The sequence below is a fragment of the Mercenaria mercenaria genome, chromosome 4, assembly GCF_021730395.1.
Source record: "Mercenaria mercenaria strain notata chromosome 4, MADL_Memer_1, whole genome shotgun sequence".
In the NCBI taxonomy this organism is placed as follows: Eukaryota; Metazoa; Mollusca; class Bivalvia; order Venerida; family Veneridae; genus Mercenaria; species Mercenaria mercenaria.
The window spans coordinates 98,369,918-98,394,386 of record NC_069364.1 but is presented as its reverse complement, the minus strand read 5'-3'; the positions used below and the strand labels follow the sequence as shown (position 1 = coordinate 98,394,386).

Here is a 24,469-nt window from a genome sequence, read left to right as displayed (position 1 = left end):
GACATAGAACTTAATGTTTTAGATAATTGTAACTGTAAAGAATCTAAATACTGTTACCAACAAGCTGGTCATGTCTCAACGGGTAATTTCAAGATTTTTAAAGATAAAAGAATCAGAAATATTATTTTCCAAAGGTCCAAAATATAGGATTCCCTCGTCTATTATCTTTGAAAAATGTCTCTCTGAAATAACTCAGTCTATTGATGACTACGTTAAAAATGGTGTCGGAAGGAAAATGCAGATCAGAACGCTCACACTGAATAGAAAAAGAGTATATTTAAAATCATTAAAACTCGAGTTAAATTTTATGAATCAAATCCTTCCATTTTACCTCCTAAACCCAAGTTTTCACTTCGAAGTTTAAAGAAAATTTTATCCAAGGTACACACGAATTTTGTTTTCACTCCTGCAGACAAAGCTTCTAATAATATTATTAATTATATGACGCATTTACTACACAGAAGTATTACAAAATGAACTGAAGCGTACAAAAACTTACCAGTTATCACAACTAGATGAGGAAACTACTGCAAAAAGTCATGCAAATCAATGTATTAATTTTAATGTCACACTTGACGACAGTCAAATGAAGCTCCCTACTCTTTATTGGATCCCTAAACTTCACAAAACACCATATAAAGCTCGATTCATTGCAAATTCAACCTTATGCACTACAAAAACATTTCTGTACTTTTGACTTCTTGTCTTACTACAATTAAAGACCACGTACAGAAGTATTGCTCCAAGGTATATGAGAACTCGGGTGTTAATCTGTTTTGGTCCATCAAAAACTCTGGAGATGTTATCAAAAAGCTAAAAAACAAACACTCCAAATGTTCGAAGATAAGTACGTATGAAATTTCAACTCTTTATACTTATTTACCACATAATCTTATTAAAGACAAACTAGTAGCTTTAATTGAGAAAACATTTGCAAGAGAAAACGGTAATTATCTGGCTTGCAATGAAACCAGAGCATTCTTTTCTAACAGTGCATTTAAGAGATAGAACCTATGGAGTTGTGATCAGGCTTGTGAAGCTCTTAAGTATCTACTAGATAATATATTTATGAAATTTGGCAATAAAACTTACAGAAAAGTAATTGGTATCCCGATGGGAACAAACTGCCCCCCCCCCCCCCCCCCGTCAGTGCTGATTTTTTCTTATACTGTTATGAACGAGATTTCATGCTTAGTTTATCCACTGAGACACATTTTGAAATTATTGAAGCTTTTAATGGAACCTCAAGGTATCTTGATGACATTTTAAATATGGACAACCAATATTTTACAGAAATGGTGAAATATATTTACCCAAAGGAGTTACAGCTTAACAAGGAGAATACCTCAGATTAAGAAGCGTCATTTTTGGATCTAAATTTAACAATTGTGAATAATAATCAAGAAACGAAAATATGTGACAGAGCATGAGATTTTGGGTCCAAATGCAATTTTGGTCAAAAATGGGGTTTTGGGCTAATCTGACAGACTGACCCGTTCTGAGTAAAAATCTTCAATTTGACAACAAAAATCAGTCGTTGTCATGGAGATATTACCACTTTTCGGACACCATGTTTTTGTCTAACTGTATCAAAATTGAGGCAGTATATCTTAATAATGACACCATATTTTAATAATATCAAGATAAAATACATGATAAAATAACAAAAGCAACATGCAATTAATGGAATGTATTTCTTTTTGTCTCTTTCTTTCATGTAGTATAAAAATATTTGTGTTCTAAAAATCGTTTCTATAGCAACACTGTTGTTTAACCTCTTTTTTAACAGTTTTTTGATGAATCTGGCAATAAATTACATAGAATGTGAAATAAATACACAATTAACTTTTTCTAGTGTGCTAACAGTTTACAGACAACTGTTTTATGACATTCTTTTGAACAAGATACAGAATTTATTTGACATCAAATTAGACAACATCCCAAAAACTAGGACATTAATCTTATTATTATAGACACTTTATCTATTAAACAGTAAGAAAGAATATCAGGCAAGAAAATATAATTATTAGACTGTTATTATCAACTGTGAGTTTGCTAAAATTTCAAAAGACTTAGATTACTGATCAGTGAATCATTACCATGGCAACGATGTGGTATTTTCTTACAAAAATACTAACATTACCATGGCAACAATGTGGTATTTCCTTACAAAAATACTAACATTTTTGGCAATTTCTTTGTAATAAATTGAATATTGGAAGTGTTTTTCCATATATTTACATCAAAAGCTGTCTGTTTTCTTATTTAAAAGTAAGAGAGTAGACATCATTCCGTGAAAATTAATGTAATATGGTTTGAGAAATACATAATTTTCAGATACACCTCTCTCAGTTACAACTATTGCCATTTTAAGGCAGGCTTGTGTAATAACATAGTGCTTTGTTGATGCAATTATTACATATGAAAATATATTCACTAACATAATACAGCTTAACATATATAACATATAAACAAGAAAGATGTTGTTTACATATAATGATATCCAAAATAATTTAAAAGTTAAATTAATGTTACCATGGCAACAATACACTATTTTCTTAAAATAGTAGTTTTTTGTAAATTTTCCAGAAAGAATCAGAACATTCATTTAGCATCTGTTCAGTATACATTTGTTTTACACCACAACTGGTCAATTATGATCATTTATAAAAAACAAACATCATTTTATGTAATATAACTTGTCTTTCAGAACTACATATTTTCCTGATATGCCTACCTGCATTACAGCTCTGCCACTGTATGACAGATTTGTGTTATGACATGTTTTGTTGATGGTTACACATAAAAGATATTTTCTTGCAGAACATAGTCTGATTAGCAGAATATAAAGAAGACACATGCTGTCTACATAATCGAACAAATCTATATTTAAGTCAAATTTCTGTTACCATGGCAATTCACAATGTTTTGCAAAAAAATAGCTATTTCTGCAAAGGTCATGTCATGTAAAAATATCTTTTAACACAATTATAACCATGGATTACCATGATTAATTCTTGAAATAAAATATATTATATTCAGCCAGTAACAAATATTTTCTGCTATATTGGTAGTTTTCTGCCATTTCTGGAAAACTCCTTCCTACATTCACACTGGCAAGGCAGTTTTTATTGTAAAAATGTTTCCTCCAAAGGTTGTGCTTTAATGTCACACATGTTGTAGTTTTGAAACAACCAGGATTCATTCAACAGACATGTCTTAGTATTTCATGCATGCAGTTTTGGAAAATTTATGTTAAATTCTGTATTGTTAGAACAATTTAGATAGTGCTTCTCAAACCACTTCACAACTGTCATGACATCAAAACACTACTTTTACCCAATATTTCTCACAGTTGACTAAGTTTTACTTTTTCTTGAAACACATTTGTAATTTGAACTAGAATTTTTAACTTTTTCAGGTCATGAGGGCAGGAAACATGACATTATTTGTGCAATATGGAGTTATTTGCTCATATCAGCATTTGTGACATGCACTCTATTCCACAGGCATGATTTCAGCTGGATGATCAGTAGAACATATTAATTCCTTCTGTTTCATTCTTTCATCTGCAAAACAAAAAATCATCAACATTAGAACTTCATTTTAATAAGATTAGTATAAGGTTACAGAATATAAGACTGTAAAGCATTTTTTAAGCTTAAGAGAGTCTTTTTGTTAAAAGCTGACTGAAAGCAGATTTGATAAGTATAAACTCATCCAAGAATCTTACAGTATTCATGCAGAAAAAGTAGCTTTTCAAGAATACATAAACTAGCTAAGATTCCTACAGACTAGACATACAATTCATGCAATCAAACTTATGTAAACACAAATACTGTAAAATAATTTGAAAATATGAAAAAATACATACATGATATATTCAATTCTTGTATGTCATTACTTATTCACTTCTTAATATATTACACATATTTGTTGAATGGGTCTATAATCAAAATCATTTCTCTTAAAATGTTATGAATGAAATAGATCATTTATGTTTAAGCTACTTTAATGTCTTTATCTTTCTTAGAATAGCAGTATAGTAAGTGTAAAAATGTATGAAGAAATTTACAAACCCCCATAAAATCCAGCTTGTTGTGTATAGACCTTCCTGGAAAATCATTTCACTGTTTAAGGTCATTGCATCAAGCCAAACAATCCTCAGTGGTTGATCTGTAAAATGAATAAAAATACTGAAAAAGGCTGAAATGTGAGATAAAAATGCCCTGGGCAGTTAGCTCAGTACCTATTTAGCACAAAGACTTCTATAAAAAGAGTAATAGGTTTGAATTCCTGGCAAGGCTTTCAAAACAGAATGTATCTAAAGTTTATATATTTTACTAAGTGGTTTTTAGTCACTTGCCAAGAACAGTACAAAATGGACAGGAATCCAGAAATAATGGCCAAGTGAACAGTATGCAAATTTAACATGAAAAGCTTTGGAAAAAACTGTCTCTTTCCAAGTAAAAACAATATTTATGCCTTGTAGAAGTTTTATGTATGGACTGATTTGACATTACATGTAAGAAATTAGTGGTTGAAGCTGACAATAGATGTGTTTCAACTATTCTTAATCAGTCACTTTCATGGCATGGCTATATTTATAAAATGATCAGGGCTTTAACTTTAATATGTAACGAAACATTATGACTGACTGTTGTAATTTTGTCTGGCACCAGAGTCACAAGGTCTCCCTGTAATTGTCTTGCATACAGATTCTACTGAGTCAAACTCGATTTAAAAAAAAGTTGAATTCATGGCAGATTCAGTAAATAAAATATAGTCTACAATATATTGACACTTGTAAATAAAATGTGAACTGCGCTAAATCTACCTCGAATCTGTCATAAGTGTCAAATCCGGGCTATTTTTGGAAAAGATATCGGACAAAACTGTCGATATGAACTCAAATAATATTTGTAACACTACATATCGCTTAAATACTTACTTACCTTGAGATTCGCTAACTGTCATTCTTTATACAATCGAAATAAATCATCAAATAATTGTTTTTGGTAGTTTCATTTTCTCCGCGACCTTCGATGTTTACAAATGGCGTGTCGATTCAAAGGGCGATAAATTATCAGTCATTTAAATGTTTTAAAGAAACGGAATTGCAAAACACGGAAATGTTTATAAATGTCACTTCATTTTTTTCTTGTGGCAAGGTAGAGTATTATTGAAAACAAGAAATGCATTAATTGCCGCGAACACGTGGTAACGTCCACCATTTTTTTTGTGACGTAACTTTAATCGATGTTTTCTCAAATGACGTAACGCCGAATTTGGACCCAAAATGTCATGGTGCGTCACATATATGAAAAAAGGGACGATTTTAATTTTGAAATTGTCAACTTTACCCATCTTGATGGAGATGTCCCTTGAGCAACATCATACGGTGTCTATATTTCACAACTTATTCGTTTGGAAAGAGCTTGCTCAAAGATAGATGATTTTAATGACAGAAATCTTCGTATCACTAAGAAATTGTTTCAACAGGGTTTCCGTTATCAAAAGCTACGAAAGCTTTTAGTAAATTTTACTACAGATCGTCGGAACTGTCAGAAAAATACAATACGAACCTTCAAACACGTTTTAAAACTTGAATTACACACCCGGAATACTATGGGGATGTAGTTTATAAATTCGGAAAATTAAACATAGTCCTTATTTTAATCAAATATTTGTAAAATTGGTTAAAAAGTTTATCAAAAGAGGATACGATGCGAAAATCGTGAATGTTTAGTGATTGACCCCTCTACAGTTAATTGCTACGCTTTCCTATTTGATGGTGCGATAACTGATAAAGTGTAGCATTCCACGATGCTTTTCTCCTTTAGAAATCCTACATACAACGCACGGAGGGAGTTGATTTTTGTCTTACAGTTTTCTTAGTCGTGCTCTTAAAAGTTAGACTCTTGTTGCTCTGACCTCAGACAAGTTGTTGAGTACATTGGTGTAATTATACCTTAGATTTACCTTAATTTTATGTTTTGCTTATATATCTGTTATTTTTGCACTAATGTTAGAGCTTTTCTCAGCGGGGATTTTATTTACATTGTGTTGTTTAACTTGTTGAAAATAGGGTAAGTGCGAGGTTTGCATGCCCTAAACGCGTTTAAATCCCCAGTTTCCTTTATATAGGTTACTGACCGTTCCAAGGCGGTGCCCCTATTTTCAACTGGTTGTCTTGTATTGTCTGTTGCGTATGTTTTCTTGTTTGTTGTAAGAGTTTTTCCTCCTCCTCACTCCCCCTATTGCCCCCTCCTTTCTCTTGCTTTCACGCTACGTTTTGCATCCCCTCCCCCTTTACTTTGAGTAAGTTTTCGAGGCTCCCCCTTGTTTTGGCAGCCGGAATTGATTGTTTTTTCCTACTTGTGTGGGTCATTTGTATGCTTGTGAGTCTATAACGGCGCCCTACTGTTTTCTTATGTGTTTCTTGTTCGTTTTTCTATGTTATTCAGTTGATCGTAGTTGTGTGTTTATCTTTGGTACATGAGTGTCTGCGCTACTGTGGTTTACAGTGTAGTGTGACTGTTATTAAAGAACATGGCATTTCCTTGTATATTCGTCCTTGTTCATCTTTCCCCTTCGGGTTCCTTCACCCCCTCCCCCAATTTTGCCCCTTACCATTTCCTTCCCCTCCATCTATTTTTAGCATAAATTAATATGTACTTGTTGGATGTTTGAAGCAACCCGTCTGAAATATTTTTCCATTACAGCTTCTTTTTGTTGTTTGCCTACTATGTAAATGCTAGGCTCTAGGGCTGTGTTTTTGGTGCTCTGTGCTTCCGAGAAATCTACCCTTACCTATTATCTTTCATACAGGCTAAATATGGCCAGTCTATACGGGACAAGTTTAAACAGGCTATATACTGTCAGTCTACACAGGGCAAGTTGATAAGGCTGTCTTATGTCAGTCTACACTGGGAAATTGTATACAGTCTATATATTGTCGGTCTACCTAAACAGGACAAGTTGATACAGGCTATCTAGTGTCAGTCTACACAGGACAAATTTATATAGTTTATTTTGTGTCAGTCTAAGTGTCTACACAGGTCCATTTTATAAGGCTATATATGGTCAGTCTACAGAGGGCAAATTTATACGGTCTATGTAGTGTCAGTCTACACATGGCAAATTCATTCGGTCTATATCGTGTCAGTCTACACAAAGCAAGGTTTTACAGCCTATATAGTGTCAGTCAACACAAGAAAAATTTATACAGCCTATATAGTGTCAGTCTACACAAGGCAAGTTTATACAGTCTGTATAATGTTAGTCTACACAGGGCAAGTTTATAGGACATTTTCTATACAGGGCTAGTTTATACAGTCTAAACAGGGCCAGTCCATACAATTTACAAAGGGCAAAAAACATTTTGTTACCGTTTCGTACATCTGTTCATCAGTTGTACCATCGTCGTTAAAACTAAACGATCAGGTATCCTATTGTGATATATTTTTACGTAGTGTTCTTGTTTGTTAGGGATACTGTTATGAATATATTTATATATCTTAACGAAAATTTTAATTCTTGCATATGAAGTTCTTCATTTCACGTTTTGTTTTCATTCTATGGAAAGAAAGAATGATCTACAATATTATAAGTAATAGTTATAGTATGTGTGAGAGTGTGTTACCAGGATATATCAGAGCTAGGGGTACATCGAGGGTATTTTTCTCTGCACATATCGTCGAGGCCGGTAGGCCGAGACAGATATGTGAAGAGAAAAATAACGAGATGTACCCCTAGCTCTGATATATCCTGGTAACACACGAGCACTACATATTATAACTGTTTTATCGCATAGTTTATCATTAAAATTTATATATTATTTTCATTTAAATTTGTTTATTATTATTTTTACTATTTTGATTCCCTTTCTGCGCCTCGCTGACTGAAACACTAAAACTTCTGTTTTAGAAAATGTGTATCCCAGATAAAAGTACCCAACAAATTTCTGCATTGGTTTTAAATCTTTGCATTTCATTGGCCAGACATATTGTAAAACTTGTTGTTTTGTTTGTAAAAAAAATCAAAGAAAAAGAAACATTTGAGAAATCTCAGAATTTCATATATTTCATGTATTTCTGAATTTGGCAATAACTATCAAGTTTTTGAAATATTCTAGTTTATTTATTCTTTTACTTTATAAATGTAGGTGTTTGTGACAATTCTTTCTCTGTGAATTGTAAATTGGAGCTAAAATCATCTTTTCTTTGAAAGGAAAAAATGATACTCCCTTGATAGGACCTCAATAGAGAAAAAGTGTTCCGATATATATCGGAACAGTTTTACTGTGCTGATATATATCGGAACACTTTTTTTCTTATGAAACTCTATAGAGATTTCCGTGTTGATATATATCGCAACAGTTTTGTAAGATATCAGCACAGTTTTGTAGTAATAATGTGTGTTACTATGTATAACATGCTGCAAAGATCAAAGGAAAATTGCCGCACTATGCGATAAGTTTATTCATTTCTATCTTTTATGAGACATTTGTTTGATATTACTTATATCTAAATGATTTCTTTATTTACAGTTCACTTTCGAAAACAAGGCTCCCCCCTTTGATATACAATGCTTTTATGAAAGGAGAACCTATCACTGCTAACATAATCAATACCTCTAAACTTTTAGACAGAACTCCTGCTGGAATAGCTGAAATTGTACAGTGGGGGAATATGATATTGCTTGACTTTTTAACTGCCCATAGCGACAGGTATGATATTTATCAATTTTTAATTGTGTCGACAGTTGAAATATTGCTCAACATTTTAATTGCCAGTGTCGACAGTTAAGATATTGCTCAAACTTTTAATTGTCTATGTCAACAGTTAAGATATTGCTCAACATTTTTATTGCCTTATCATAACAGGCATGATATTGCACGGCATTTTAATTGCCTAAGTCGACAGGTTTGACTTTGCTTAACCTTTTAATTGCCGATTTCGATTGGTATGACATTGCTTGACTTTTTAATTGCCCATTTCGACTGGTATGATATTGCATGAAATTGTAATTACCCATTTTGACAAGTATGATAATGCTTGACGTTATAATTACTCATGTCAATAGGTACGATATTGCTCAACTTTTGAAACGTATTTTCGATACGTATTTCATCATTGTCTGTTAAAAAGTATTTAATAAGGGGAAACTTGAATAATATCTACTGTTGAATTAGCGGTATTTTATACTAACATTAATTAACTTCTTTCATGTGTACAAAAGATGCTAATAGAAAACAAAAACGGAACCAAATATTGTTAAGTGTAATATATTGGGCCATAACAAGGTTTATGAAACATGTGTAGTGCATATCATTTTATCACACTGTGCTACGTTTTTATATATAGCTATCTGTTACTTGGCAAATTTATACACGCCTGATAAACTACAGAGCTACCCCTTTAAGAGGTATACGGTAAACTGCTCTGTCGCAACTTCCAAGGTAGTCGCGATAAAAGAACATCAACAAATATTTTTGCATTTTTACAAGCAGTGTATCGAATATCAAAAATCGTTCCCTAATTCATTCTTAATTTGTGGTCGTGGTGATTTTACCATCAAGCTGATTTAGCAGTAAATTTGGCCATTTCGTCATGAGAGCACTTTCATTGTCAAATATTTACATTTTAACTAATATTAAGAAGCAAACCCAGTGGGCGTGAGATAGCTGTAAAATATACAATGCATTTGGAAATAAAATATGTACCGAAAATGGTTGGGAAGTAAAATTATTCACTTTTTATTGTGAGAGATAGCTCTGTCGTGAAGGAGATAGAGATGTCGCTAAGGAGATAGCTCTGTGATGCATTACTAGTTTTGAGCAGTGTTGAATGTATCCGGATAGTAGTTATGTCCACTTACGAGATACAATTCAATTATCTCATTTTCATATTTATACATCATTTGTATAATACATATTGAATATTTTCTTATATTTATTTTGCTTGTTTTTTAACTTGTTCTCAGCAACTAACTATCAGGTCTTCCTACAAACACATTGTAAAATAGTCAGGGGGTTCGAACTCAAAGCCCATGATCAATAGATCTGCACTTTCACTTTTGATCTAAGCGAGCGGGCTATATTTTCTTACAACAGGCATGTGCTACTTTCTATAAAAAGGAATAATTCAGATAGAGAAAAATTAATGCATGAACTTATCTTGTGAAAAGCAAGGGTTGTCTGTAACTTTAGTGGAAGCGGCTCTGATACTTGTTTACACTAACTTTTACGCTATATTATATTCAGATATGATTTTACAAGGTTTGCTCAATCATATCTGAATATAATGATACCATAATTGCTTTTCGTTGAGGTCACGACCAGTTTGTTTGTACGTACCGGTAAATAAAATATACTTTGTACAAATATCAGAGTCGATGTGATTTCATCATTGTACAAGAACGTTCAAATGCACTAATGAATCTAAGATCTGAAAGTTTAAAACAGTCATGCTGATTTACGAGCTATATAAATTTTATAGGACAACTTTACATGGAGGCTAATCATAATGCATTTAGTGTACGCATTTAATTAGGAACCTCAATTAAACATACAATTACTGACATAATTACTACAGTGATCGAATTCTGAATTTAAGAACTTTCTTTATAATCGAAATTCTAATATTCTCGGCTATTTTCATTTCTATCAATTTATCTTTTATCTGAACCGTTTAGATGCGTTTGTCGAAAGGATCGTGACTTCAGATTTTGAGTAAAATTATCCTTCTAATTTATAATTTGAATTTTGTCATATTATGACATAAGAGCATTAGCATCAAATTGAGAAATTAGGAGAAAAAACACGTCAAGGTGAGCTATTGTGACCTGTCCCGCTTCCGTCGGCGTCCGTCGTGAGTCGTCTGTCAACATTTGCCTTGTGAACACTCTAGGGCCACATTTGTGAATCAATATTTATGAAACTTGGTCAGAATGTTTATTTTGATGATCTCTAGGTTATTATTGAATCTGGATCATGTGGGGTCAAAAACTAGGTTAGTAGGCCAGATCAAAGGATAAGCTTGTGAACAGTCTAGAGGCCATCAGTCTAAATTTTATGAATACCCAGTGTAACATGCAGCCCCTACTGCATACAGAAGGTTTTTCTTTTAAATGACCAGGTGACCTAGTTTTTCATCCAAGATGACCCATATTTCAATTTTACCTAGATTTTATCCAGACAAACATTCTGATCAAAATTCATGAAGATCCGGTATAAAATACAGTTCCAATTGCAAACACAATTTGTTTCTTTCATTTTTCATAGTGGCCTAGTTTTTTTATCCAAGATAACTGGATTTCATCAAGGCAATCATTCTCACCAAACTTCATGAAAATCAATTGAAAAACTTCAGCCTCTGTCACATATTCAAAACTTTCCTTTGATTTAACCAGGTGACCTAGTTTTTTGTCCAGTTAACCTATATTCAAATTTATCTTAGATTTTATCCAGACAAACATTCTCATCACATTTCATAAAATTAAAGTGTAAAATCGAAATTCCTTATGCATAGATAAGGTATTTCTTTAATTAGCCCTTGTGACCTAGTTTCCGACCCCAGATAATACATTTTCTTACTTGACCTAGATTTAAACAAGACAATCATTTTGACTAAATTTCATGATAAATTGAAAAATACAGCATCTATTGCATGCACAAGTTAAATGTTGACGGAGAGACAGACAGACGACGGACGACGGACATCGAGCGATCACAATAACTCACCTGAGCCAGAAGGTTAACAGAATGTACAACTATCCAAAATTTACAATGATAACCTCATGAAAAACCTTTATCAAAACAATACCGAGCTCTGTTCATGCAACACAGAGCTATCTCCTTAGCGACATGACTATCTCCTAAAAGACAGAGCTATCTCTCACAGTAAAAGGTGAATAATTTCACTCCCCAACCATTTTCAGTACATGTTTTATTTCTAAATACATTGTTTATTTTACAGCTATCTCACGCCTTCTCGGATTGCTTCTTAATATTAGTTAAAATGTAAATATTTGACTATGAAGTGCTTTCATGACGAAATTGCCAAATTTACTGCTAAATCAGCTTGTTGGTAAACATCACCACGACCACAAATTAAGAATGAATTAGGAAACTTAAAGTTCTCTGTAAAGTTAAATAATATCTACATCGCCTACCATTCCCGGAGTTTTGATATTCGATACAGTGCTTGTAAAACTGCAAAACATATGATGACACTCACCTTTGTTGATGTACTTTTATCGCGACGGGCATTACCTCGGAAGTTGCGACAGAGCAGTTAACCGTATACCTCTTAAAGAGGTAGCTCTGTAGTTTACCAGGCGTGTTATAAAAACTTTATTGAATCAGGATGTTCACATGGACGCTTACAAATGAGCGACTAATATATCTCTATATATTCTTCAAATAACTGAGCTTAAATTCATTCGACCATAAACCTGTAGAATAAGCACAACTACATCGCACCAATAATGTAGAAGCTTTATCAAATTTTATAAAACACATAACTTTATGGGGCTTTAACTCCTGAATAAACTAGAGCTATCACTAAAAGCGATTATAAACCCCATTCGCGACATAATACAGTGAAAGTGATTTGTTGTGATAATGATCGTGACCTTCAAGTGTGACCTTAAACCTAGTGACCTCATTTGTGAACTCTGCATGTCGTCCGGATGACGTTATCAACTTGTGCTGAGTTTATGGATTTAGAAGATATGGAGTGGACCTTGCTCTTAAACTTAGCGACTCGGGTTAATTGCTTTGCATGTGGTATTAATAGGTGTGCGAAAACACAAAGATGAACTAATTGACATATGACCTTCAAGTGTAACCATGGGCCTAGCGGCGGACTGTGCGTGTCATTTTGTTGAAGTAAAGAACTAATGTTTCATCTTGATAAGGTAAAAACTGGCGTTAGAAAAAAAATAGATTATAAAGCGCACACAAAGTAAATTTTTTATTGGTGTCCTAATGCAGCCTTGACCTTGAGCCTAGTAACCCGGATCATGCTCTCTGCATGCTGCCTTCTTACAGTAATTCTCCCAAATTATTCACTAATCCCAACTGAATTTAATATGTCTAAAAGAATATAAAATATAAATTCTGTCTTAAAAGTTATTTGTTGTTTTTTTTTAATCCCCAGTTTAACGTAATTTGTTCATATATTAAATGTCCAAAGTGGTAATATTTTGTTTGTAGGAAATACAGGAAAGTTTTCAATAAGATCTTTAACTGTAGGTTCCACACTGTTCTAAAATAGCTAGTATTTTATGTATCAGGGAAGGTTCTAGAAAAAAATAAACAAGGAATAAACAAGGAAGAAAATCCAATATGAAAAGCCACGTTCTAAAAAGACAGCTTCCTAAAACGCGCACGCGATCAACACACGCACACAGCACAAACACACAAAGAAACTTTCTTTCAAATATCATCAAGAATAAAAAGAATATTCTGGAGAAACCAAGAACAATCTAGAATTTAAAAGTAATTGTAACACCCTGTTTATCAGTATCAGATGAAATTTCAATCCAAAGCATATATTATTATTTTTTGACTGTACACATAACTACTACCAATGTGTGCAGCAGAAGCTTGGAAAATAGAATAGTGGAGCTAAACCACATTTATTGGTTGAATTTATATAGAGAATGCATGATATGAAAAGAACTATTTGAAAATTGAAACTGATAAATTGTTCTATGTCCTATTTAGTATAATCCATTAAACGGCAATTACTTTGGTCTTACTTATATATATTCAACAGTGGCCAAACTTAAAACTTCAACATTTAGAATGTCAGTCTTTGTGACATGCGTTTCTTACATTTTTGTCCGTTATTAAAAAACAAATCAGAAGGCATATTATACGGAGAAGAAACTGTTTACCACACATATCGTACTATAACCAGTCCATACTGATTTAAACAAACAAAAAGAACATACATTAAAAAATCTGGACAACACTAACAAGTATCATTTGTGATGTTTTACATCAAGAAAGAACATTTATTTTACAGCTGCTGAAAAGACTTCTTATAGTTTTTACTTAAAGTATCATATATAATTAAATACATGTATATCTAAAATTGATAGTTTTAGTCCTCTCTTACATTTTTACTGGTATATTATTAAAAGAACTAGCATTTCACAGGAATCAAACTCACAACCTTTAGGCTGACGGCCATGTAAAAAGCAAAAGCGACGGCTATGTATGTACTTAGCTGTAACATCAGTCCTAAGATTCTCTAGGAAACGCATCTCAGAGATAGGGACAGTAGCTAATACAGTAGGGCATATTATGGATTAGAATGAATCTTTTTCGCTAAAATGTTTTTGTAAATATAAACGATTTTCAAAACTGTACGGACAATATTTGATTGATAAGCATTTTATTGTTTATTAACTCATGTGGAACTCTTTTTCTATCTGTTAGTTGGCTTTACTTTCTGCATTATTTATTACAGGCATGTCAACCTTCATATTGCAGACGAAAAAAGTAAGCATCCAAGAATTACTTCAAATTTTACACGAAACCTAATTCATACTCAAGAAGGAAAACTATGGTTGATCGACAACGAAAGGACACTGTACCAGTCATTTTTCGGTATTAAATGTGCAAATAACACTTGTTTACCTCGGCGTAAAGTTCTTGAACGTTTGCTAAAAACAATTTGTGTTTTTCAAAAACCAGTAGTTGAAGCACTGATGCACCATCTAAGAAAAGGTTCAGTTTTTAAAACGCTTTTGTCGCTTTCTGCGTCATATCAGTTTCTTGAAAACAATCTGGAAATAGATGACGAATACAGCTTAATTGAAGATATACTAGACAACAGAGCAGCCAAAGTAGTATACTGGATACAGAACTGTCAAAAAAGAATTTAAACAAAATTATAACATATTAGATATTAAAGAAATGGCTTGATTTTCGAATTCACATATTGCAATGAAAAAAAAATTACAAGAATCAGTTTTTGAAGTTTTGTTTCACTTTTGTCTTTGGTCTTTGTTCTCTGTTGTTATATTATTATACTTGTTCTTACACAAATAGATAAAATGAAAGTTTATATAAAGATTTTGAACATGACTATTATAAACCTTTTTAACCTAATTCTACTAGCCGGGGGCCTCCGTGGCCGAGTGGTTAGAGTCGTTGACTTCAAACCATTTGCCCCTCATCGATGTGGGTTCGAAACCTCATTTGGGGTGTAGAATTCTTCACGTGAGGAAGCCATCCAGCTGGCTTACGGAAGGTCGGTGGTTCTACCCAGGTGCCCGCTCGTGATGAAATAGTGCACGGAGGGGCACCTGGGGTCTTCCTCCACCATTTAAGCTGGAAAGTCGCCATATGACCTAAAATTGTGTCGGTGCGACGTTAAACCCAACAAAATAAATAAATAATTCTACTAGCCACAACGGTTGTATGTAGGATTTACATATTTTTAATTAACACGATATCATAAAATTGAATTTCGACGATATTCTGATCAGATGTTATTGACATATCGGTTAAAAAGATATGTCGATTACAAGTATCAAAATGGTTTAAATGTTGTTTTTGTCTTCGGTTTTTGTACATCTGGAAAGAATATTATTAGTTTTTATCGTTACACAAAATGCGTCAACAACTTTTTTAATTCATGATTAACATAAAAAGGGAAACACTTTTAACATGTGAGTCAGTTAGTTTAAACACGATACATATTTTTCCATTACAACAATATAACTTATCGAGAGGATTAAGAAGTAAAGATTTTTGTGCCACGCCATGAGAAAAAAACCAACAATATGGCTTTGCGACAAGCATGGATCCAGACCAGCCTGCTCATCCGCGCAGTCTAGTCAGGATCCATGCTGTTCGCTTTCAAAGCCTATTGGATTAGAGAAACTGTTAGCGAAGAGCATGGATCCTGACCAGGCTGCGCTGATGCTCAGATTGGTCTGGATCCATGCTGCTGGTAAAGCTACTATGTTGTTTTTATTCATGGCGCGGCTCTTTTGTAAACTCTCTTATTTATTAACTGAATGGTCAAAACGTGCCCGGTTTTAAAACATTAGGTAAAGGTTTTATAAAGAAGCCATTCAAATTGCTTACGAAAGGTCTGTGGTTAAACTCTAGTGCCCGATCAAGCTTTAACGGGACCGTACGCCGCTCTTCATAGCATTGCACTCTAGTGTATCATTGAAGGTTCCATGTACGCCACCGTATATGTTATCTTGATCGTGAAAACATGAACAGAACATGGGTTAATACGTCAAAAATAATTAAACCGACCTATTCATTTTAATCTACTATTTGATAGACAGCTCAATAGTTGTTTTAACAACTTTTGAAAGTTTCATAAGAAACTTTTCATTACAAAAACATTTATTCGCGAAAATGTCATCAAAATTGATATTTTTCAATAGACACCAAATTACGCTTTCAAAAAGTTTAGCGAAAACGTAATCACATGGCTTATGTATGTTTCAATTGCCAAGTCCCCGAACTTCAATCTTATTTTGAAGTTTTTAAAAGTAAATAGTTTCATTAAATTCGAAAAAAATCTTAGAGCTTTGTACTACGTTGATAGCTTAGTTGATAAAACTACGTTCTTTAATTTTGTACAGGAAGTTCCGACTATTTAAAATATAAAATAACTTTCCTTAGGGTAAGACTGTTGGTCGGAGGAAATCAGATTAGTAAGAACCCTGGTCTGTTAAAATGTGAAATTTAATATCAAACAATAACAGTTGAGGCGTGTTATATTGATTCTGATCCGTATTTGTCATAAAAGCATCTAATCTGGCGGCGACCTATGTCTTTGTTTGTTGACGTTTTCTACATAGACTGAATATATTGATAGACTAAAATGCAGGTGTTTAATATATAAATGTTATATCTAATTGTTAAATAAATAGTAAAATGCATTTTAAAGGTTGGTATTTTATTTTAGAGAAAAAGCCTAATTGAAATAAAGAGGAAAGCGTTGTTAAAAATGGCATATGCCTCTTGCATAGATGTAATCTGCACTTTATTAATTTAGTTAATGTAATAAAAAGAAGAACCAAATAGAAGTGTCTAAGTTCCAGGTACAGATACCACCGCAATTAATATATTCATTTGTTAACGATTAAAGATTTCAAATACACAAAGTAAAACAGAATTAGAAAACTAGATTTCAAATGCATAAAGGAACAAAATGGAATAAAACCTTGAAACGATCAGTGAAAGAACGTAGTAAATAAACTGACTTATTATGCGCAAACAACCACTCTTTCTTCTCAAGAAGCAAATGTCTAAGCCTGAGGGCTGTTGCACTTTCCATTAGTCTCCTCCAAACTCAGTCAAGCCGAGTCTGCTATTAGTATGCTAGGATTGGCCGGTAATCTGGTGGCATATAAACTTTGGAAATGACACTCAACATCGATACTGGTATATTTGTATTTAGGCATTGGAGGACTGGTTGCTGACTAAGGCCGCAAAACACACACAAAGAAAGAGAGAATATGAGAAAACCAATGTTCTAACAGCGTCAAAAAATTGAATTAAACTGTTTGACAATGTTTGAACATACAAATTACAATGTTTGAACATACAAATTATTTCCTTATACTCTATAATTTTCGTTGTTTGTTTTTGTACCCTTCTGGGATTCAGTGTGTTTGGAAAGCATCTCGTTGATGATTTTTTCTCTCTCTCTCTCTCTCTCTCTCTCTCTCTCTATCTATATATATATATATTCTAACAACCAATATATTCTAACAATAGAGCAGTTTACCTATCTTTTCTTTACTAAAATATAGCCTTTACCTGTTACTATCAATCCTGACAACGACTTTTATACCTGAAACGATTACAATGTCATAATTCTCCGACAACATGTGATAAACTGATTTAATTAGCTTTTGATCATTATCATTATCATCATCATTCTTACCATTAGCGTCACAATTATCAGAAACAACAACAAAAATCTAGTTCGTTCATGAGAAGTTAAAGATGATGCAGGTACCACCTTCTACCACTTCACGCCTCTAAAACTCAATAGTCCTCCAGGATCCTCCACGCCTCTAGAACTCCACAGGCTTCTAGACCCCTATCACGACCCTAAAAGTGATAGGCCTCTTTGGCCTGCTGACCTAGGTTTTGACTTCACGTGACCTAGTTTCAAACTTTACATAAAAATCTGTACAAACATTCTGACTAAGTTTCATAAAGTTTGGATTACGACTGTGGCCTCTAGAGTGTTCACATGCTTTCCCTTTGATTTGACCTAAATTGACCCCGCATAACCCAGTTGCAAAGTTGACCTAGAGATCATCTATACAAAAATTCGGACCAGGTTTCATGACGATTTGGTTATAAATGCGACCGCTAGAGTGTTAACAAGCTTTTCCTTTGATTTCATCACATGATCTAGTTTCTGACCCTACATGATAAAGATTTGAAGTTTATCTGTAGATCGTCAAGACAAACATTCTGACTAATTCTTGTGAGATTTAAACTTAAACGCTAGAGTGTTAACAAGATTTTCTTTTGATCTGTCCTAATGATCTAGTTTTTGATCCCACGTGACCCAATTTCAACCCTGACCTAAAAACATGACGGCCAAAGAACGTGGCCGATTTTCGCAATATGTATATAATAGGAACTTCATGAAAATCTTCTTTGGCTTAATCTCCATGAAACAAAGGCAGTTTTTTTTCTTTTTGGAACTACTGAAGCAGTCCGTTTTGTTCTTTAAAACATCAATTATGTACAGTAATAATAGTTACAAATAAAAAGTATGCTATATATATCATTAACAATCGTTATTGTTTCATAATACATTTGAATTTCTAAGATATTCTCATACTTGTCAAACTATTTAAAAAAAAATAAACATAACATTGTCAAAACCGGTATGTAGTTTGTATCTTTATATTGCGCACAATATCTGGACAGCCTCAAAATAATTTTGAAGTTGTCTTTATGCGATGAATATTCATAAAATTAGAAAACCTTTATATAAAAGACATCATATAACATAGCTATTGTTGAAAGCGAAAAAAAAGGTCTGTTTGATGTATTTATATTTTGTGGATACTCAAACAATATCTTTAAAAAGATGCAAATATTTGGACAACAGATAATTACGTGACATTTTGGTTTTGTAATATTGTTCTAATACAAGGAGGTCATCATAAAATATTTTAGTCACATTAATAAAATTTGAACGCCTGTTACTTAAAAAGTACGACTTGTAGATACATTAGGTTAACTGACTGAGTATGATATTAATAGCTGCGTATTTACGATATATCGGTTTATATCCAATGACAAGATATTTCATACATTTAAATGAGTGATTGATGTGTAGCCTTTGGAAAGATTTTGAATATTCTCCCATAGAGGTTTTACATGCTGGCAGTCAAGAAAAAAATGCTCTGCAGTTTCTATGTTGTTACAACAGTTACAGTAAGGATTATCGAGAACTTTCCAGATATAAAGATTTTCATTTGTTGGTACTATTCTATGAATTATTTTCATTCGTAGTTGTTTGACCCTATTGTCGGCGATTACATTGTTTATTATTATAGTAAACACTTTGCCAGTATACTTTTGTTTTAAAATACTGCTCCCAGTAATTATGTTGGAAGTGTTTCTCTATTTTATTCTCCAGGAAAATTGCACGTATAGTTTTATTAGTCATTACATATATTTTAGAGTTTATGTACGATAAATTTGTTCTGATCTTTGTCTTTATTGATTAATCAGTGTTTATAATTGTTTTCCATGTTCTAGGTATTGCTTTCTTTATTTTGAAAGTTGCAGCTGCCCAGTTCACTTTATTATGCAATTTATTTAAAATAACATTTTCGTCAATTTTCCCAACTTTTACAATGTCATTAATAAATACAATATTGGAATTAATCCAACATTCAAAATATAGTGGTTTTTCTGCATATTTAATGTACTTATTTCCCCATATGATTTCTTTTCTAATATCATAATATGTCTTTGGCTTTTGAGAATTGAGAGTATTATCAAATTCTATGTAATACTCTAGTAGTTCGTAACAAAATGGAAACAATGGTAATCTAGTTTTTGGAAGGGATTTTATAGAGCCAATATTCATATATAAAATCGAGCCAATATTCATATATAAAATCAGTAAATTTTTGCCAAATTGGTTAAGAATTACCTTAGGGATAACTTTCCAGTTAGCGCTGTTGTTTTGTTTCAATGCTTGGATCCATTTCATTTTCAGAGATTTGTTATAGGATGCAATATCAGGTATATCTAAACCCCAATTAAGACAGATCTTCTGATTTTTTCTTTTTTATTTGACCAAATGAACTGAAATATCATTGTGTTAATTTTTGAAATAACGTATTTTGGTGTCGGTAACGATTGAATTAGATATGTTAGTTTTGGCAAAAACAACGATTTTATTACAGTTGTCTTTCAATAAAATGTTAAACTTCTACTATTCCATTTGTTTATCATAAGCTACCAGTCTTTTAATTTATTATCCAAATTAAGTTTTTCACATTCAGTCTTGTTTGTACTAAAATAGACACCCAGTGCTTTTACATATTTGTTAATTGTTATTCCATAGATTTCAGTTTTGTTGTCATTTTTGCATTTTCCGATATGAATTAATTCTGTTTTTAACCGATTTAGCTTAAGGCCAGAATGTTTTCTAAAGGTATCCAGAATTTCAGTGCAATTGGTATTCCATCTTAATTGTGTAAAAATAATGTTGTATCGTCAGCTTACCGGCTGATTAAAAGTCTTTTAATCTGTGTGCCTGTTTCGATTTTAATGCCAGATAAACAAACTGATGATCTAATTTTAGGCGCCAGAATTTCAGCAATTAAAATAAACAATAGAGCAGATAATGGACATCCTTGTCTAATACCACGTGTAACTGAGAAGAAGCGAGACTTCCAGCCATTGTTAATTACGGAAGAATAAATATCATTGTAAAGTATTTGAACCCATGTAACAAAAGTATTCTTAAAGCCAAATTTACGCAAAACATTAAACATAAAATTCCATTCTGTTGTATCAAAAGGCTTCTTGAAGTCGAGAAATAAAACAATGCCCTCTTCATTTAAAAACTCCACATAATCAATAACATCTTGAATTTGGCGAATATTATAACCAATAAAACGATTTTTTATAAAACCTTGTTGATCTAGGTTAACAATTTTTGGCAATACTTTCTGTAAACGCATTGCCAAAATTCTTGCAAGTATTTTATAATCGATATTTAATAAAGAAATAGGGCGCCAGTTTTCTAGGTTTTCTGGGTCACCTTTCTTATATAAAAGTGAAAAAAATGCATTGTTTTTGACTCCTTGATAACCTATTTGCATTCATACTCTGTGTAAAGGAGTTTAATAACAGTTTATCAATTTTGTTCCAAAACGCTTGGTAAAATTCGACTGTGAGTACATCCAGCCCTGGACTTTTAATTAGTTTCATATTATTCATAGCGTCAGTACATTCTTGAATGGTTATAGGTCCTTCACATAAATTTGCTTCCTCCGGTGTTAATTTGCTTTCTAGTGTAATATTATTTTAATAATTTGATTCGTCGTATGTCTTAGATTGTGTTTCATATAACTTTTCATAAAAATTTATCTGTCCATGTAATTTCGACTTTATGTCTGTAACGTGTTTTCCAATAATCTTTAGAGATGAAATTAATTTTCTGTTTTGACGGGATCTCTCAAGATTTAGAAAATATCTGGATTTTTTCCCCGTCTTCTAAAAATCTGTACCCTTGATCTAACTTGGGCTCCATGGGTTTGGAAATTATATATTTCAGATATTTCATGTTCTATTTCAGCTATTTTACTATTTAAAGTTTCATTATTTTCAGAATAGAGTTGGGTTAGTTGTTTTTGAAGGTGATGTAATCTGTTATGTCTTTTACGTGACATTTGTATCGAATATTTTATAGATGCTTCTTTAATTTCATATTTACATATTTCCCATTTTAGAATACTGTCGACCTCTAAACATTCACATTTTTCGATAATTTCTGAAATAATTTCACAATATTCTTTATCATTCAAATATGCATTATTCATTTTCCAATAACCAGGACCTCGTTTAAAAGGTGATTTTAACTTAATAGATATTACTAAATGATTAGTACTTTGTATAACTGCTGGTCCAATATCACATGAGAATATAAGTGGAAAAAGGTTATTTTCAATTAACCAAAAGTCTATACGACTTTTTTCTATACCATTCTTTTTTCGCCACGTATATTGATTTATATTTTCATGTAATTTTCTCCAAATATCTATTAGATTATGACTTTTTAGCAGTTTAAGTAAACCTGAATTAATTATAAACTTGTTTGAATTCGAAGCATTTGTTATTCTATCATTTGCCTCCAATATATCATTAAAATCTCCGCCAATTACTTTAATGCCTTGCGCTTTTACAAATAACTCATCAGCTAAGTTAGTAAAGAAAAGAGTACGTGACTTTTTGTCATTGGGAGCGTATATGTTTAAAAAACAAAATATATTACAATGCGTATCCACATTAACCCAAACGTATCGTCCATCTGTGTCTGTGCAACTGTCAAGTATATTATAATTAAGCTGTCTATGAAACAGAATTGAACAACCTCTAGCATTACTTTCTCCATATGAATTATAAAATTCCCAGTCTTAAAATTCATTCTTTAAGCTATTAGTTAAATCTACTGTGAAGTGTGTTTCCTGCAAAAAAACAAAAAAAAAAAAAAAAAAAAAAAACAACTCTGCACTTTTGATGATTTAACCATTGTATAAGACGACTGCGTTTATTTTTATCCCCAAGACCTTGGCAGTTTAGAGATAGCATGTGTAATGTGTCAGTACTTTTATTCATAATGTTTGTGTAATTGATGTAAAAAAATTGTGACACAGAGTTTTAACAAAATAGTTAAAATAACAAAATAACCGTCTAAATAAAACAAGAGGGCCAAGACGGCCCTAGGTCGCTCACCTGAGAAACACACCATAACACACCATAACCTTGTAAACATGTTTGACCTAGTGATTTCATGGAAACAAATATTCTGACCAATTATCATTAAAATTGGAGCATAAATAAGTATTTTCTTTGATTTGACCTAGTGACCTTTCATCAAGGCTATCATTCTGACCAAATTTCATGAAGATCAATTGAAAAATACAGCCTCTATCGCATACACAAAGTTTTTCTTTAATTTGACCTAGTGACCCAGTTTTTGACCTCAAACTACCCATATTCGAACTTGACCTAGATTTCATCAAGGCAATCATTCCGACCAAATTTCATGAAGATCAATTGAAAAATACAGCCCCACTGCATACAGAACGGTTTTCTTTGATTTGACCTAGAGACCTACTTTTTGATCCAAGATGACCCGTAATCAAACTTAAATTTTATCAAGGCAATCATTCTGACCAAATTTCATGAAGATCAATTAAAAAATACAGCCTCTATCGCATACACAAGGTTTTTCTTTGACCTAGTGACCTATTTTTTGACCCTAGATGACCCATATTCAAAGTTGACCTAGATTTCATCAAGGCAATCATTCCGACTTAATTTCAGGAAGATCAATTGGAAAATATAGCCTCTATTGCATACACAACGTTTTTCTTTGATTTGACCTAGTGACCTAATTTTTGACCCCTGATGACCCATTTTCAAACTCGGCCTAGACTTAATTTCAGGAAGATCAATTGAAAAATACAGCCTCTATTGCATATAAAAGCTTTCCTTTGATTTGAGCTAGTGACCTACTTTTGACCTTTTGATTAATTGAAAAATACAGCCTCTATAGCATACACAAGGTTTTTCTTTGATTTGACTTGGTGACCTAGTTTTAGATCTCAGATAACCCATTTTCAAACTCGGCCTAGATTTCATCAAGATAATCATTCTGACTTAAATTCATGAAGATCAATTGAAAAATACAGCCTCTATCGCATACAAAACGTTTTTATTTAATATGACCTAGTGACCTTGTTTTTGATCCCAGATGACCCATTTTCAAACTCGGCCTAGACTTTATTAAGGTTTTTCATTTTGACTTAATTTCAGCAAGATCAATTGAAAAATACAGCCTCCATTGCATATAAAAGCTTTCCTTTGATTTGACCTAGTGACCTCATTTTTGACCTTTTGATTAATTGAAAAATACAGCCTCTATAGCATACACAAGGTTTTTCTTTGATTTGACTTGGTGACCTAGTTTTAGGTCTCAGATAACCCATTTTCAAACTCGTCCTAGATTTCATCAAGGTTATCATTCTGAATAAATTTCATGAAGATCAGTTGAAAAATACAGCCTCTATCACATACACAAGCTAAATGTTGACAGACGACAGACAGACAGACAGACAGACGACAGACAGACGACAGACGTCGGACATCGGGTGATCAGAAAAACTCACCTGAGCATTGCTCAGGTGAGCTAAAAAAGAT

The 24,469-nt window shown here is 32.6% G+C and overlaps 1 protein-coding gene and 1 long non-coding RNA gene across 2 annotated transcripts in view; one reads left to right on the top strand and one right to left on the bottom strand.

The window, feature by feature from the left end:
* LOC123552572 (uncharacterized) overlaps positions 1-15,418 on the top strand; it is an 80,784-nt gene extending 65,366 nt beyond the window's left edge. Inside the window, exons 5-6 of the mRNA XM_053542358.1 lie at positions 8,552-8,731; positions 14,487-15,418. Coding sequence (XP_053398333.1) covers positions 8,552-8,731; positions 14,487-14,904 — 598 coding nt within the window. The 3' untranslated portion in view covers positions 14,905-15,418. The remainder of the gene's footprint in view (positions 1-8,551; positions 8,732-14,486) is intronic.
* On the bottom strand, positions 1,607-5,277 carry LOC128556545 (uncharacterized). The gene is made up of 3 exons (XR_008370763.1): positions 4,956-5,277; positions 4,080-4,176; positions 1,607-3,569 (listed from the first exon to the last, which is right to left on the bottom strand). It is a non-coding gene; the product is annotated as an uncharacterized LOC128556545 (long non-coding RNA).
* Positions 15,419-24,469: the final 9,051 nt, after the last annotated feature.